Source organism: Lissotriton helveticus, chromosome 5_1, assembly GCF_964261635.1.
Source record: "Lissotriton helveticus chromosome 5_1, aLisHel1.1, whole genome shotgun sequence".
Lineage (NCBI taxonomy): Eukaryota > Metazoa > Chordata > Amphibia > Caudata > Salamandridae > Lissotriton > Lissotriton helveticus.
This window is the reverse complement of record NC_136065.1, coordinates 1,041,737,266-1,041,753,447: the sequence shown is the minus strand read 5'-3', so window position 1 is coordinate 1,041,753,447 and position 16,182 is coordinate 1,041,737,266. Positions and strand designations below refer to the sequence as shown.

General features: G+C 46.9%; 1 protein-coding gene across 1 annotated transcript in view; it reads left to right on the top strand.

Annotated features, from left to right (window-relative positions):
* The window catches only part of LOC144753478 (zinc finger matrin-type protein 4-like), a 915,282-nt gene that overhangs the window by 414,185 nt on the left and 484,915 nt on the right, over positions 1–16,182 (top strand). Inside the window, exon 4 of the mRNA XM_078641153.1 lies at positions 3,715–3,945. Within this exon, the coding sequence (XP_078497279.1) occupies positions 3,715–3,945 (231 nt within the window). The remainder of the gene's footprint in view (positions 1–3,714; positions 3,946–16,182) is intronic.

Here is a 16,182-nt window from a genome sequence, read left to right as displayed (position 1 = left end):
TTTAAATACCTTTGATATTCATAAAATGACCACGGACAACTGAGAAGTTTTAAAGGTTTTATCTAGAAATCAGTTTCTGAGAGCATTAGGCTTACAGTTAAAAGGCAATCGATAATCAAGATAACGAAAAGAACATAACCATACAGGAAAAGTGTAAGGGCAATCATTTAAATTTTTGTAAATAGTGCGACAGGGAACACGCTAAGTAGACTTAAAACTGAAACTCAAGAATAGACATCAATAAATGAGCAAACTTATTGCATGTACTAGAATTATACTATTGGGACGTACTTCATGGAAACGAGTGGAAAATTAGGAATCCTATACATCTATCGAAAGGGTGAGAAGTGGAACACGCTCTAATTCTAATATTATTATTTCAAAAATAGGATTCAGGAGAAACTATGAACCACATCTAAATTCATAAACAGTATGGAGAGAATTGTGCTCTAAAAGGTAGGGTAACATAGGAACATGCTATGAAAAATGCAATGGTCATTCATATAGTAGATTGCGAAAAACATGGAAATTATAACATGTGCAAAGGTATGTCTTTATTGAAGCAAAGACAGAAAATAGAAAGGTGCAGTATAGAGTTCTCAGCCCTATCTATATATTTACCTAGAATGGTGTGAAAACCAACCCTGGCCACGGATCAGTCAAGGACAGGAAATACCCCAAGGAACAGCAGTCATCAATGGGACAGCAGGTGCAGAATGGACACCCCAGGACAGGACAGGAAACCCAGATTAGGATCAGGACAGGACCACCAAGGCACAACCAGCACCCGCAGTTTGAAAGCAACGCCTGCGCTCCACCCTCTCTGCAGCTATCAGTCAGAACCCCGATTGGGTTAGCGAATTCCCCAGCAAAGTGCTCCGCCAGCACTTAAGGTTTAGGAAAACCCTTAAAGTCTATGGTCAATTTCGGACAGAGTGCTCCGCAGCGCCCTGTAAATTCAGTCACCTATTGAGTGCGTTGGGTCAGTGACAGGTCAGCTATTCAGACAAGTCGGACAATTTCCCTAGCTGAACCTAGGCTAGATATACTGTTTTCGGGTCAGTGTACCACCCCCCAATGTTGCACAGTGTCAGAATCCACAATTTCGATTGGTCCCAAAGTAGGCTAGGTTAACACACCAATCAGAACAGACTATTGTAAGCCCAAATTTAAATTCTAGGGATCCGCCTAGCAGGATTGGGGTTCCCACAAAAAGTTTCACAGAATACAATGAAGAATTACAATTGTTACAAACGAAGAACAAATTCTGCTCCATCCTCCTAGGTCAGAGGTGGCTTTCGCAGGAGCATCTTGACTGTGGCTGCCAGCTGGCTGAGTTCCACTGCTCAAGGACATTTCTCCCTGGCTGCGCGACATGCGCAGAAGGGACCTTCAAGATGGTTCCCGGCTCATTCAGACCCCCCAGTTATCGTGGTACATGAAAAGTAAGCGAAAACAAATTAAAACATAGAAATAAATGAATATACTACCCATCATGATTGTATACTTATGGTTTATCACTATAAAAATATACTATGCGGGTTTATATTAGTGCAATACACAATAACACGAGAGCATCTGCACAAGCTTCACCACGTTAATACATAAGCAGCCATCTTGTGGCTATTACGCATGCGCACCCTTTCCCTCCAGAATTACAACTACGTCACATCACGTGAGTGTGACTAACGCATGCGCAGAAGCAATATTCCAAACGGCGGCCATTTTAAGGACACAGATTAATCGTATTAGTAAAACACATAGGCAAGCATCACTAAGATACACGCGCATTCAAAAAATAAAGGAAAATTAGTACAACATACAATTTTGTTACCGGGTTATAACAGATTCGAGGTTCATGACTCAAGCAAGTCGCGTAATATGCGAAATCTTGCTCTATCAGTTCTGATGTTTCTTTGGCTAATATTTACAAGATCAGTTGTGTTTTCCTAAAAGTAATTGTATTTGGACGTAGTTTGAGTTTGTTAAAAATGTTGTAAAATAATGTAATACATTGTTTTAGCTGTGATAAATGAAAGAACATATTCATTTCAATCATACCAACCTTTGAAGGATGATTGAGCATGTGGGCATGACAAGATTTAAACTTGCAACTACATGTTACCTATAGACTTGAGCAATGAACACTCAGCTCTCCTAGCTATCTTACCACTTGCATTAGGCAAGTATGGGTTGGATATTTTTATGTTAATACTGTTCAGCTCCTTACATACAAATGGACTAACAAAGCCTAGGTCATGATAAATCAAGCCAGTAAAGGCTACCAATTCTTGCACATTGGAAAGCCTTGGTTAGGGAAGTATCATCACTTCTTCAAAGTTGTTTTAGCAGGCTCTGAGCTGGAGTAAAACCATCCTAGGGCCTCTCTCTAAATGAGCTGGAAACCCTGATTCAGGAGCAAATAGCAGTTAGCTTTCAAAATGTGGGTTATTGCTAGTGTGATAATGACACATTAAGGCCTCATGCACTAATGTTGCAAGTACGAAATATTAAATTGCGACAAATACTTACTTTTAATTAGGGTTTATTATTTGGAATGTATAAAACATCTGCAAAGGGCTTGGCGTTTTGCGAATCAACGAATGTATTAATAGGTTAGTTCCCAAAATGAATATGCATGAGGTAGTTTGCAAATCGAGACCCAGTTAGACTGGTCAAAACAAAAGGCATGGTGGCCTGCTGGGGGTCAGCAGACCACCATGTCTATGTTTGCTTTTCAATAAAGCAATCTTTTTTTTTTTTTTTAAATGCAACCCATTTCATACAAGGAAAAGAGATGCTTTAAAAAAAAAACATTTTAATATCATTTTTATGGGAGTAGGTAGTCCCACCTTCTTTGATTTGGTGGTAAAATAGTAATGTTTTGCTACCGGATTTCGGTCAGAAAACATTCATACATAACTTAAGGAATTGGTATTCGTAAAAGACGCTGTTTAAACACCCCTTCCGAAAACAAATTCAGTATTTACTTTTGCGATCACAAATTCCTATTCGGTAGCATGTTACTGAATCATTATTTGGTTTTGTACTTTTCAAAGTGACAATTTCCAGTTGCAATGGCTCCAATTTGACCTTTGCAACAATAACAAATCCCACACAAAATTTGCGAGTTGAAACCTGGTGGAATTTGTGTGAAGAAATTACTATAATTCTGAGGTTTATAACTCAGATTGGGAAACAGCGCAGTTGACATTAGCTGCTGTTCCTATGAGCCAAACTAGAAATTTTGAGGTAATATAGCTCTGGAAAAATATCTCACCTGACCTTACAGGTTTTTGGCAAGTGCACTATTACCACCAAAACGACTGCAGAAAGTAAATGAAGATGTGTGCGTTGAGGTTTACATCAAATTAGATGGGGCGATCTTAACTTCCACAATCTACATCTTTGTATATTGTGTTGGTGGAGAAGGATTGATCAATACACATCTGTAGGAAATCCTTCTAATTTTGGTCTCTGTAATTTTTTTCTGGGAGAGATTTGTGAAAATATTAATACTTGTTTAAACTAAATTTCTCAGACGAAAAATTATTACTTGTTTTTTTCCACAGATCCCAAATAGATACTTTTATTCTTAATGCCTTATTCATTAGATACCTTGCCATTTTCTCATTGTGTTAGATATTATATAAATGTGCGGAAGGCCATACCTGTGTTTGCTGATGGTTTATGCCTGTTGAATTACCTCCTTAGAGCCCTCTCAAGAGCCTCCTGAGCCCGAGCTCACCCCAAGTGATTGTGAAATTGCCTGGATCTCCATGAATGGCAGCGATTCTGGGAAGTTCTGCAACCTTTGCAGAGCCTGGTTCAACAACCCGCTCATGGCTCAGCAGCACTACGAAGGGAAAAAACACAAAAAGAATGCAGCCCGGGCCAGACTACTGCAGCGGCTAGGCGAGACTCTCGACTCCGAGGCACTGGAAGGTTAGTGAGCTCTCGATCAATTTCAGTTGTTGGAGGGTCTGCACTCTGCAGGGCTTTAGCAGTACTTGGAATTGGCGCCTGTAGTGTGGTTGCAAGATACAACTATTATAACCAGCTTAAATGTACTCTTCTACGTCGGTGGTCTCTCATTTACAGATGTTTATATTTATATGTATAAGTTAAAACACGTGTTTCTATGTTGTTAATTTTAATGTGAAAGATTACTATCTTTAGCCAGTTATTTATAATGCAAACTATTTTGATCTGTACTTTTGACTTCTGTCAAATAATAGCTATAATGAGTGAGATGTGGCTGGTTTATGAGGCTAAACTAAGGTTGTGTAAATTTAGGCCAAATGACACCATGGGTAGCTTTTCTCTGCTCAGCTTTGAAGAAGAATGTTACAATTCAGTTACACAAGGTGTTGCAGTTAATAGGTTGGACTGTGGTACTTCTGCTTCCTTAACTTTAGTTCTCTTGCTGGCTGAACAGAATCTGTGAACAAGACTAGTTACAGAAGGCTGTTTTAATCATGCACAGCACTTCTGGTCATCAGAAACATAAACATAGAAGGCGCAGATCTTGTTGTAAACTTTACATACGCACATTTTATGCCGAATCGGCTTAGATATCCGTTCTGGAGATGTGATGAGACCATGCAGTCAGGTCCTGCACGAGAGGAACCCGGCTGAATACATTATGGTAAAGACTATGATTTGGACTGGGCAACAAGGACATATCAGAAAAGCACCTACTTTCAAACCATGTGAACACCTATGTAGCTCTTGCCCCCAAGCGCGGCACTTCTCTATAAAGACCTTACAACGCCCCCTTCCTTCTCAGCTCTGAATTCCATTGTACGGAAAGGAAGACACTCTATCCCATCCTCCTGGAGGCTGACCTTTTATTAAATCTGCTTTGAAACAGTATTGGGTCTCTAACATCCAAATCGTTGGTTCCACCCATTAAGGATGCACTCGGGGTCAATACCTTGGATTGCAACCTATAAACTCTCTGGCCCATATTCAGCCCATGATCTCCTGGGAGTGTTAGATGGTCATGAAAAAAGAATGCATCATCACAATAGTTGATTCCCCAGTATGTCAGGAAAACAAATAGCTTGGACGTTAACCTTTCTCCGAGGATTTTCAATCACGTGCTTCCTGTTCTCCAGAGTACACATGGCAGTAGCAACCAGGCTTTGGAAAGCTGCATATTCTCCTGAAATCTTCTCTGTTCCATTGGTTCTACCTTCTAGTTTGAGCACCTTGCATTCTAACATTGTCCTCAAGGCTTCAATCACCAGTTCTTTTGTCTCCATTCCTTCAAGCCCTGATTCCATTGTGGCAAATGTTTTTTTCCACTTTATCTGCATTCTTCACCATTGAATCCAGAGTTTCTTTTATTTCTCTTTGGCTCTGTTCAACAGATGACTCCAGATACCAAAGTATTGTGCTGGCCCCAAGTTAAATTTGCTCTCCCACCATCAACCACATGAATGCTCCAAGTCTTTTCTTTTAGCATGTTGGCATGGGCACCCTGGGCACACGTCAAGGAGTCTTCACAGCTGCTTGACACCCCAGCTTGCCTTCCTTCCTGCAACTGGACCCCCTAGCCACACCATTTGTGAAGCACTTTGAAATCTGCTCCCAATCCGGTAATTCCTCATGGTTGTTTCTCATACCCTCATAGCCCAGAGCATAAAGAGCCCTTAGGTGAACTATGGAAATCATAGAATAGATGGCGGCTCAGGGAGCTCAAAAAGGAGCAAACATTCTTAATTGCACAATGATCCACCCACTATGGCTTCATACTCAAGAAAAGAGCTCTCCATAGTCAGTCTTGGAGGGCCGAATCCAGGCCATATTTTTAGCACATTCCCATTTACATAAATGCAGTTATCTTAAAACTCTGACATGGATCTGGCCCTTCAGGACTCACTTTGGAGAACCCTGCTCTATCTAGAACCAAACCTTTGATCAAGTAAACTTGTGGTATACCTGGCGTATGTGGATCACTATATCTTTTGGCACCTACTTTTCTCCCATTCTACAGAGATTTAGGCCCTTAAATCTTTTTTTGTGAGAGCTGTGATGCAACAGTTGCACGATCATGGCAGCTCTCCGTGATTGAGACAGTAACAATACACTTTCCTCTGATTTGCTTGTTGGAACCTCTTCCTGTCTGCTCTGAAATAACGATAACTCTCTCTATACAGTTTTTTGTACTGTTTGGAATCTTTTTGGTCGTTCCAATAAATAACCCAATTGACCACATTCAATACCCTCTCCTTCATCTCTTACATATTTTACAGGGAGGCTCTGCCACAAAGATGTGAAGTTTACACTTGTCATACCTATCCTATGCATAGAATAAAGTCTGAATAGCCCCAATATGTTTTTTCCTCGTTATAGAACTTTGGGGTATATTATCAAGCACAGGCGATAAAATTATCGCTGCTTTATCGGCAGGAAACTGCTGCTAAAGTGGCGATAATGGGCTTGATAATATGCCCTTGTGAATTCCCATAGCAGCCCAAGTTAACACCAGAACCTGGGCTGCTATGGCAATTCACAAGGGCCTATTATCAAGCCCATTATCGCTGCTTTAGCGGCAGTTTCCTGCCGATAAAGCGGCGATAATTTTATCACCTATGCTTGATAATATGCCCCATGGTGCTTACGCTTCGAATCCAAGCATCAGAGTTAGCCTGCCTTCTTTAAGCATTCCAATTTCGCATAGTAAAATATAATTTTCCTCATTTAATTTTGATGGGGAGAACAAACATCTGATGCAAATTTACCTCTCTATGCATTTTATTTTAATGTAAAATGACAAAATGGTGTTTAAGCTCCCATATGGTGTACCTGGAACCTCTTATGTGAGTGTGGTCGGTATCAATGTTTCGTTATTTTTTAGCTGAGTTAAACTGGTGTCATGTGAGTCTAGAATGTCATTTACATTAGGAAAGAGTTATGCATTTACGTCTGGCTTCACCAATGTACGTACGAAAATGTCATTTACCAACGGCCAAAGAAGCCTTAATTTTTTTCTCAAACAATACTAGTCCCAACTTTTTGTTAACACACCCAATATTTCCCTTAACAGACCAAAATATATAACTTTCAACTAACAGAATGCATATGTTCTTATGCTGTACTCAACATGGAATCACTCTAAAAAAAGATGGAGATCATCAGTCAGCTGAGGATCGTATCTGTTACTTTATCAACTGTTTTCTTTTATTTAGTAGAGTTCCTGCCTTTGGTTGTATTAATGGGCTATTTGACTGTTTTATAGACTTTGGGGCAGAAGTTTATTTGGACAAGTCTAGTAAAAACATGCCTGTTAGACCTGTCTGGATTTTTTGCGCAGTCCCTCCTCATTATTATTTATTTTGTCCCCTTTTTGCCCCTCATACCCTTAATATTTTTCTGTCTACTATTTTTTTAGGTGTTGGTCAAGGGGATAGGTGTTCTTTCTTCCCCCCATAATCTTTTACCTCAGGCCCAGAGGCCTGTTCTGACAGGAAAGTTGGCACCACCTAAAATGGTGGCCACCAACTGCCCCAACTGTCGCACCTAGAACTTGGCCATAGCTTAACATAGGGCATTCCAGAACCTTCTGGTCCATGCTGGACCATTGAAGGGCAGCCTATAAAAGGCGGAATGCGGGGCAGCCATTTTGTCTACCTGTGGAAGTCAGCTGGAGGACAGGTGGTAGCTGAGGGTGGGAAGAGGTTGGACTCAGGGTTGACCTCCTGAACTGGGAGGCTGCTTTGCTGGTTTAACCCACTATTCCCCTGTTGGTTACTTGTCTTGGCCCCGCTGTGAGAAGTTGCTGGAGACCCTGGGCGCCTAGCTTGCCCCCTTTCTAACTAATAGTGGGGAAGCCCATAGGAGAAGGAGACTGCAGCGCTGCGGAGCGCAGTCCTCTGCCCAGAGACTGGTAATTGAGTTGGACTGTCCCCTGGTCCCTGATTCCCTGGAGCGTCACCTCTCACCTGCTGTGGTGGAGCGCCACTGAGGAGAGCAGAAGCCAGGAGAAAACGGGCTGTTCCGCCCTTCTAAACCCCCAAGTTGGTACTGGGCGAGCGGCGCCGTTGTGGAGCCGAATTTGTGTGCCCTGTGGTGAGAAGCGGACTGGGGAAAGCCCTTGTCAAGTGCCCAGTGGAAGAGCAGCGTCAGACGATCAGCGCGGTCTCAGGAGGTGAGACACTTCTCTTTCGCGCATGCCCAGTGGCGCTGTCAGGCTCCGTGAGGCGGTGCTGGATTAGTGCAGGCGGGAGCGAGGGGAGCGTCGCGCATGTCTGGAGGATCAGCGCGACCCCTTCCAGTGTGAGGAGAGACGCTGAGAGTCCCTCGGCGGTCGCTACACAGAGGAGCTTCTCTCCCCCCGGCTCGAGCGCCCTGCGGTGAAGTGAGCGCGAGCGGGTAGGGAGATCTCTGAAACCCCCATCGGCCCCCTTTCTGAAATCAGCCTGAAACCCCCAGCGGCCCCCTTCCTTCTGAAGAGTATTAGCGGGAGCGGAGCAGCGCGACCCCTTCCCAGCGCCTGTGTAACCCTGTGTGGCCGGGCTGGTGAGGAGGCGGCGCTGAAAAAGAGACCATCAGCGGTGAGCTCCAGCTTCCAACGCTGCATCACAAGTAAGGTGGGGGATCTGGGTTAGTAGAGACTGGACCACAAGAAAGGAAGGTCCTACAACTAAAATACTGTGAACAAGTCCCTAGTGTGAGTTCAGGGACAGGTTTAACGATACTGTGGTCTTGAGACTGGGGGGAAATCTCCCAAAGTACTTAACCTTTACAAGAAAGCCTCCCTGGTTACTGAGGCAAGATAAAATTGCCAGATTGATGAACTGAGTAATATTGCTGGTTATGATGTTTGCTTTCATTACAGAGGGGGACAAGTGAAGAAACTAGATAACTGTAGTTATAGAAACCGAAGTTAATTAAGGTTGGTGTCTGATGCCATGTTCTTTTGACAATAGCTCTTGAAGCAGGTTCACATTCCTGGAGGTGGCACTACTGACGTACATGATATCTAAATGTAATGAAAGTTACTGCTGATTAGTTTACTATTAATTCAATAATATCTTCTTGTGCTTATATTGTATGATAGTTTTCTCTCCCAAAACTCTAGTGGATTGCTCTTCACTTGATTTATTGTAAAGTACTGAACTGTAAATGCTAAACGTATAAGAGAACAGAGTATATTATTTTTATAAAACAGTACTTATTTTTCCAAATTTTTGGTGTAGCGTTTTCTTTTGTGTGATATTGCGTGGTTTTACTTTTGGGTGGTCGGCAACCTTAACACTGTGCCTCTGAAGTTTATGTCTTGCCCTAGGCCAGGCTACCCCAGTTCCAACATTTGGTGCCTAGCGGTGGGATTACTGACTTGGTTGCAGCTACTCACTAGTAATTCAACGCAATACACTAACCTACACCAGGAGTTTTCTCCTTGCGGCCCTCCTAATTTAAATTTTGTTTTTTCTAAATTTATTTCTGGTGGTGGGTGGAGGTTGACCCCAGGACACTTTTGGTTACTTCCTGTGTGAAAAGTTTATACTCTAGTAAAAATGGAGATAAATGTGGAAGAGCTGGATAACTATACTGTGACCCAACTAAAGGACTGGTGTCAGCAGCAAAATGTGTTTTTTAAAAAGGGTGCCAGGAAAGGCGAGCTGCTGACAAGCATACGGGCATGGGTGGAGGCTCATTCCGGGGAGGTACCAGAATCAGAAGGGAGTGACAGGGACACTGTCGTTGAGACTGCAATGCTGTACCAAGCGGAGGGGGGAAATCTACTGACAGGTTCCAAGACACCTCCCAGGGTGGGCAGCAGCGTCTCGGAGAAGGGTTTAACTGAAGCCGAGCTAGAAGATAGGAGGGAGGAGAGGAGAATGAAGCTAGAATTAGCTAGGATGGATATGGAAAGGGAGGAAAGGAGGTTAGCTCATGAGCGAACCATCAAGGAGATGGACTTACAAGCTCTCATCCGTAGGTCTCCCAATCCAGACAATGGTGGCAGCGAAAAGAAAGTAGACACCAGGGAATCCAGACCCTATTTACCCAAAGATGTCATCGCTAGTTACACTCCAGGTGATAACATTGCCAAATGGTTGGCCGCTTACGAGGTTTCTTTAAGGGCTCACGGGATCCTAGAAACTCACTGGGGAGGTGGGCTGTATAAATACATGCCACCTGCTGGCAGAGACACCTTGTTGGCTCTGGAGCAGGATGAGCAAACCCACTACCCTGCCATGAAGGTGGCACTGGTGAAAAAGTTTGGACTTACCCCTGAAAGGTACAGACAAAAATTCAGGGGAAGTCACAAAATGAGTAACCAGAATTGGGTAGACTTTTTAGACTACGCCAAGAAAGCTTTGGAGGGTTGGGTCAAGGGCAGCGAGGTAAAAGACTATGAGGGGCTGTACAATCTATTTTTGAAAGAACACCTCCTCGAGAAATGTTTTCCCGAGTTGCGCCAACACCTGGTGGACAGCAAGCTGACCGATCCCCGGAAGCTTGCAGAGGAGGCGGACACTTGGGCAAGTACCCGGGTGTCCTCCAAGGGGACTGGAGGGGATTCTCAAAAAGCCGGACAGGGCGCCCCCCAGAAGAAAGAGGGAGGAGATAAAAAGAAGGAGTTCTCCAAAGGTCCCCAAAATAATTTCCAAGGTAAGGGAGCAGGTTTCACCCCTAGGGCAAACCCGCCCAGAAACCCTAATCCTGGCCAAAGCCAGCAGCCAAGGGTTCTCCACTGTTTTGAGTGCGGTGGTGTTGGACATTATAAGGGAGATGTCAAATGCCCAAAGAGACCACCCCCTCCCACCGGAGGAAAGTCACCGGGAGTAGCTAGTGTAGCGCTCGGGGAGGAGTTGCCCTTAGATAAGGGGGGTGAGTGGGCGGGTGTCACCTTAGTGTCCCTGGGAGAGCGGGAGATGGTGCCAAAGATCCAGGTGCCCCCAAATACTATCAAGTATGGGCAATGGGTTACCATCAATGGCCAAAGAGGGGAGGCTCTGAGAGATACAGGAGCCAGTATGACTATGGTGAGAAGTCAACTGGTGTCTCCAGAGCAGGTTGTTCCTAATGTACTACACCCCGCCGCGATGGCTGACGGCAGAATGGGCCACTATCCAGTGGCTGAGGTTCCCTTTGAGTGGGAAGGGGTTGCAGGTTCACTTCGAGTTGCCGTAAGCCCTGCCGTGCCAGTTGATTGTCTGTTGGGGAATGACATGGAGCACAACACTTGGAGAGAGGTGGAATACCGGATGCATTCTGCGATGCTGGGTACACCTGACTGGGCCTGTGTAAGCACACGGTCTGCGACTGCCCGGAGAGGGAGTTCGCCTGGGTTGGAGCCTGGAACAATGGCCCAACCCGCTGCCAAAAAGGGTCAGAAACGGAGACAGGGACAGCCTGCTTCGGCTTCCACGCCCCATGTGACAGATCGGCCACCTGCGGTGGTAGGCCAGGAGTCCGTGGAGGGGGGAGTAGACTCTCTGGAGGACTTACCCATCCCTGCTGAATGGCACGTGGAGGGAGGTCCTACCAGAGAAGAATTCTGTAAGGGGCAGAGGGAGTGCCCTACCCTTGAGGGACTGAGGCGTCAGGCTGAAGCCCAGGCAGCAGGTGATGCTACGGGACACCACCATATTTACTGGGAGGGTGGCCTCCTCTACAGTGAACCCAAGGTACCTCTACCTGGCTCATCAAGGGCCTTGGTGGTCCCGCAGCAATACCGAGCCTTTCTGCTGGAATTGGCTCATGCGATACCACTGGCAGGACACTTAGGCCAGGACAAGACCTTTGCACGGCTTGTCCTCCACTTTTACTGGCCTCAGATGAAAGTGGCGTCCAACACATACTGTAGGACATGTGTAACCTGCCAGGCCAGTGGGAAAACAGGGGTGAAGCTAAAGGCTCCTCTGGAACCACTTCCTGTCGTTAGCACCCCCTTTGAAAGGGTGGGCATCGACATTGTAGGGCCATTGGATCCACCAACAACAGCTGGTCACAGGTTCATCCTGGTTCTGGTGGATCATGCCACACGGTACCCAGAGGCCATCCCTCTGAGGACTGTTACTGCACCTGTGGTAGCTAGGGCCCTGATGGGAATCTTTACTAGGGTAGGATTCCCGAAGGAGGTTGTGTCTGACAGGGGGACTAACTTCCTGTCCGCTTACATGCGGACCATGTGGAAGGAGTGTGGGGTGACCTACCGGTTCACCACTCCTTATCACCCCCAGTCCAATGGACTGGTTGAGAGATTTAATAAGACCCTGAAGGGCATGATAAGAAGTCTGCCAGAGAGCTTACGGAGGAAGTGGGACGTCCTCCTACCTTGCTTGCTGTTCTCCTACAGAGAGGTGCCACAGAAAGGAGTGGGCTTCAGCCCATTCGAATTGTTGTATGGGCACCCGGTGCGTGGGCCTCTCAGCCTGGTGAAGGAAGGATGGGAGAAGTCTCCCAGAAAGCCTCCCCAGGATGTGGTGAGCTACATGTTGGCCTTCAGAAGCCAGATGGCCAAGTTGTGGAAGCAGGCTGCTGACAACTTAGAGGCCAGTCAGGCAGTCATGAAGGAATGGTATGACCAAAATGCTCACCCGGTGGAGTTGGAGCCTGGCCAGAAAGTTTGGGTGATGGAACCTGGAGAGCTAAGTGCCCTTCAGGATCGTTGGACAGGCCCATTTGAGGTGTTGGAGAAAAAGGGTAAGGCCACTTACTTGGTGGATCTTAAGACCCCACGGCAGCCCCTACGGGTGCTGCATGCCAATCGCCTCAAACCCCACCATGAGAGGCCAGAGGTCATCCTGATGTTGGTGACTGATGGTGCTGAGGAAGCAGAAAGCGAGCCTCTCCCAGACCTCTTTTCATGTCAAGAGAAGGATGGGTCGGTGGAGGGAGTGATTCTCTCCCCGTCTCTCACTCCTGAGCAACGAGAGGATTGCCGACGGGTATTGGGGCAGTACTCTTCACTGTTTTCCCTTGTCCCCGGAAGAACCCACCTGTGTACCCATGATGTGGACACAGGAGACAGCCCTCCAGTGAAATCTAAGACCTATAGGCTGTCGGACAAGGTGAAGGCTAGCATCCATGGCGAAGTTGCCAAGATGTTAGAGCTAGGAGTGATAGAACCGTCCAGCAGCCCTTGGTCCAGTCCGGTGGTGTTAGTCCCAAAAGCCGCCCCACCGGGCACCACACCAGAACTGAGGTTCTGTGTGGATTACCGAGGACTGAACTCAGTTACCAAAACTGATGCTCATCCCATCCCCAGGGCGGATGAGTTAATTGACCGGCTAGGAGCTGCCCAATACCTCAGTACCTTTGACCTCACTTCAGGGTACTGGCAGATCTCCTTGACAGATGGAGCAAGGGAAAGGTCAGCCTTCTCCACGCCCGAGGGACACTTCCAGTTCTGTGTGATGCCCTTTGGTCTCAAGAACGCTCCTGCCACATTTCAGCGACTATTGAACCAGGTCCTCTCTGGAATGGAGGGTTGCTCGGCTGCTTACCTGGATGACATTGCTGTCTTCAGTAGCAGTTGGGAGGACCACTTGCAACATTTGCAAACAGTTCTCCAGGCGCTGAAACAAGCTGGATTGACCATCAAAGCCAGCAAATGCCAGATTGGGCAGGGGTCGGTTGTGTACCTTGGACACTTGGTGGGTAGGGGGTCAGTAATGAAATGAAATGAAATGAAAAAGAAACTTATAAAGCGCACTGTGGCCAAGCGGCTTCCTGGCGCTGAGGAACACAACAGTGTCTGCCGACAGGTGCGGGGGAAAGCTTTAGACCGGGAACGCCTGACGAAAGAGGAAAGTTTTAAGGGCTTTCCGGAAATGGGAGAAAATAGGGATAGAACGAATAGAGATGGGAAGAGAGTTCCAGATCTGCGGGGCACGTACGGAGAACCGGGTACCCCCTGTACGGGACTTACGGAAGCGGGGGACGTGAAGGAGAGAAAGGGAGGAAGAACGGAGGGAGCGGGTAGGGGCGTGAGGGGAAATCAGAGAATTGATAAAGAGAGGAGCGGAGCGGGCCTGCGCCCGAAAGGCCAGACAGGCAAGTTTGAACTGGGACCTGAACTGAACAGGGAGCCAGTGAAGGGTTTTGAGGGCAGGAGTGATATGGGAGAACTTAGGAATACGGAGGACAAGACGGGCCGCCTGGTTCTGGATGGCCTGGAGACGACGAGTCTCGTAGGCAGGAATGCCTACATACAGGCCATTACCATAATCCAGGCGGGAAGTAATAAGGGCAGTGATGATAACTTTAAGGGCATCAACAGAAAAAAACCGGGAAATTGTGCGGATGAGGCGGAGGGAAAGGAAGCAGGAGGATACAACAGAGCTAATGTGCGCGTGCATCGAAAGATCATTACTGATCTTGATGCCCAGAGTCCGAACAGAGGGTACAGGGGAGGGTGGGGGACCAAAAGAAAGGGGCCAATAAGCTGGGGACCAAGGGTTGGAGGGACCACCAGTGAGGACGAGCTCTGTCTTGTCAGGGTTGAGCTTCAAATGATTGAAGCTCATCCACTGGGAAATAAAGACAAGAGTAGAGCTGAGCTTGGGGAGAGAGTGAGTGGGGGAAGATAGATCAAAGACGAGCTGGAGGTCGTCAGCGTAGTTGTACACCGAGACCCCCAGCTCCAGAAGTGAGGAAATGAGGGGGCGGATATAGAGGTTAAAGAGAAGAGGGGAAAGAGAAGAGCCTTGGGGCACCCCACACGTGACCGGGAGGGGGGGAGCAGAGAAAGCGGAGAGGTGGACTGCCTGTGAGCGTCCCTGAAGAAAGGACGCGATCCAGGAGAGGGCAGAGCCCTGGATGCCCGCTGCGCTGACACGGTCAAGAAGAATAGCGTGATCGACCGTGTCAAACGCAGCGGACAGATCCAAAAGGACTAGAGCCTGAGGAAAGTTGCCATCAGCCTTGCCCTTCAATTCATCGAGGACCCCCAGGACCACACCCTCAGTGGAGTGGCCCGGTCGAAAGCCAGCCTGGTGGGAGGCCAAGATGTTATTCTCCTCGATGTAAGATGAGAGACAAGAAGTGACGTGGCTCTCAAGAATCTTCCCTAGATAGGGGAGGAGGGAGATCGGCCTAAAGTTCGATGGAAGGGAGGGATCCAGGCCAGGTTTCTTCAGGATAGGAAGCACAATGGCAGACTTAAAGGAAGAAGGGACAGAACCCAGAGCTAAACAAGAGTTAAGGAAGGTAAGAGGGGGGGTGGGACAACTAGTGTATAGGGTTCTGAGAATGCGAGCAGGTGCACAGTCAGCCGGAGAGCCGGACTTGACCTTAACAAGAAGGTCAAGAAACAGCTCAAGTGAGATGGGTGAGAAATGATCAAGAACAGAGGCAGAGATGGGGGAATGGTCCGGTGGATCGAAGTGAGACACAGTCGGGATGTTGGCCTTAATGGTGATGATTTTATTAATGAAATAATTATTCAGCGAATGACAGAGAGATTGCGAAGGAGCGGGGGAAAGACCAGCACGGTCAGAGGTGGCAAGGCTACGGACCAAAGAAAAGATCTCACGGGACTTGTTGGCCGAAAGGGCAACGCGGTCCGTGAAATATTTAGATTTGGCCGCTAAGATGGCCGATTTATAATTGTTGAGAAGAGCCTTATAATTCAGGCGAAGAGTGGGGCAATAATTGCGACGCCAACGACGTTCCGACCGCCTAAGCTCGAGCTTCAGGGATCTAAGGTCGTTGGAGAACCACCTGTGGGCGTCATGAAGGCGGGCCGATCTGATCTTTTTAAGTGGAGCGGCCTGGTCACAAGCCGAGGAAAGCCAGATATGAATGGCATTCGCCTGGTTTTCCACAGAGAGGTCGGTCAGGACGGGGGCCGACAGGGAAAGAGAGGAGGAAAGATCATTGAGATCAACCTTATTCCAGCTCCGAGCCCAGATGTTCTTGGGCAGGGTGGCTTTCTCGGGCTGACCTAAGGGGATGGAAAAAGAGATCAAAAAATGATCTGACCAGCCACAGGGAATAATGGAAGAAACCAAAGGGTTACAACGTAGAGACCAAATCTGGTCAAGGATGTGACCGTGGGTGTGGGTGGGGGTCGAAACGTGGGATGAAAAATTAAGGCAACAGAGAGTAGAGAGAGAGTCCTCCCGTGGATCACCCGGCCAGAAATTAAAATCCCCCAGCAGAATTAGCGAAGAATTATTTACAGCCAGGGTGGCCAAGAGATCCTGCAGAGAGGAC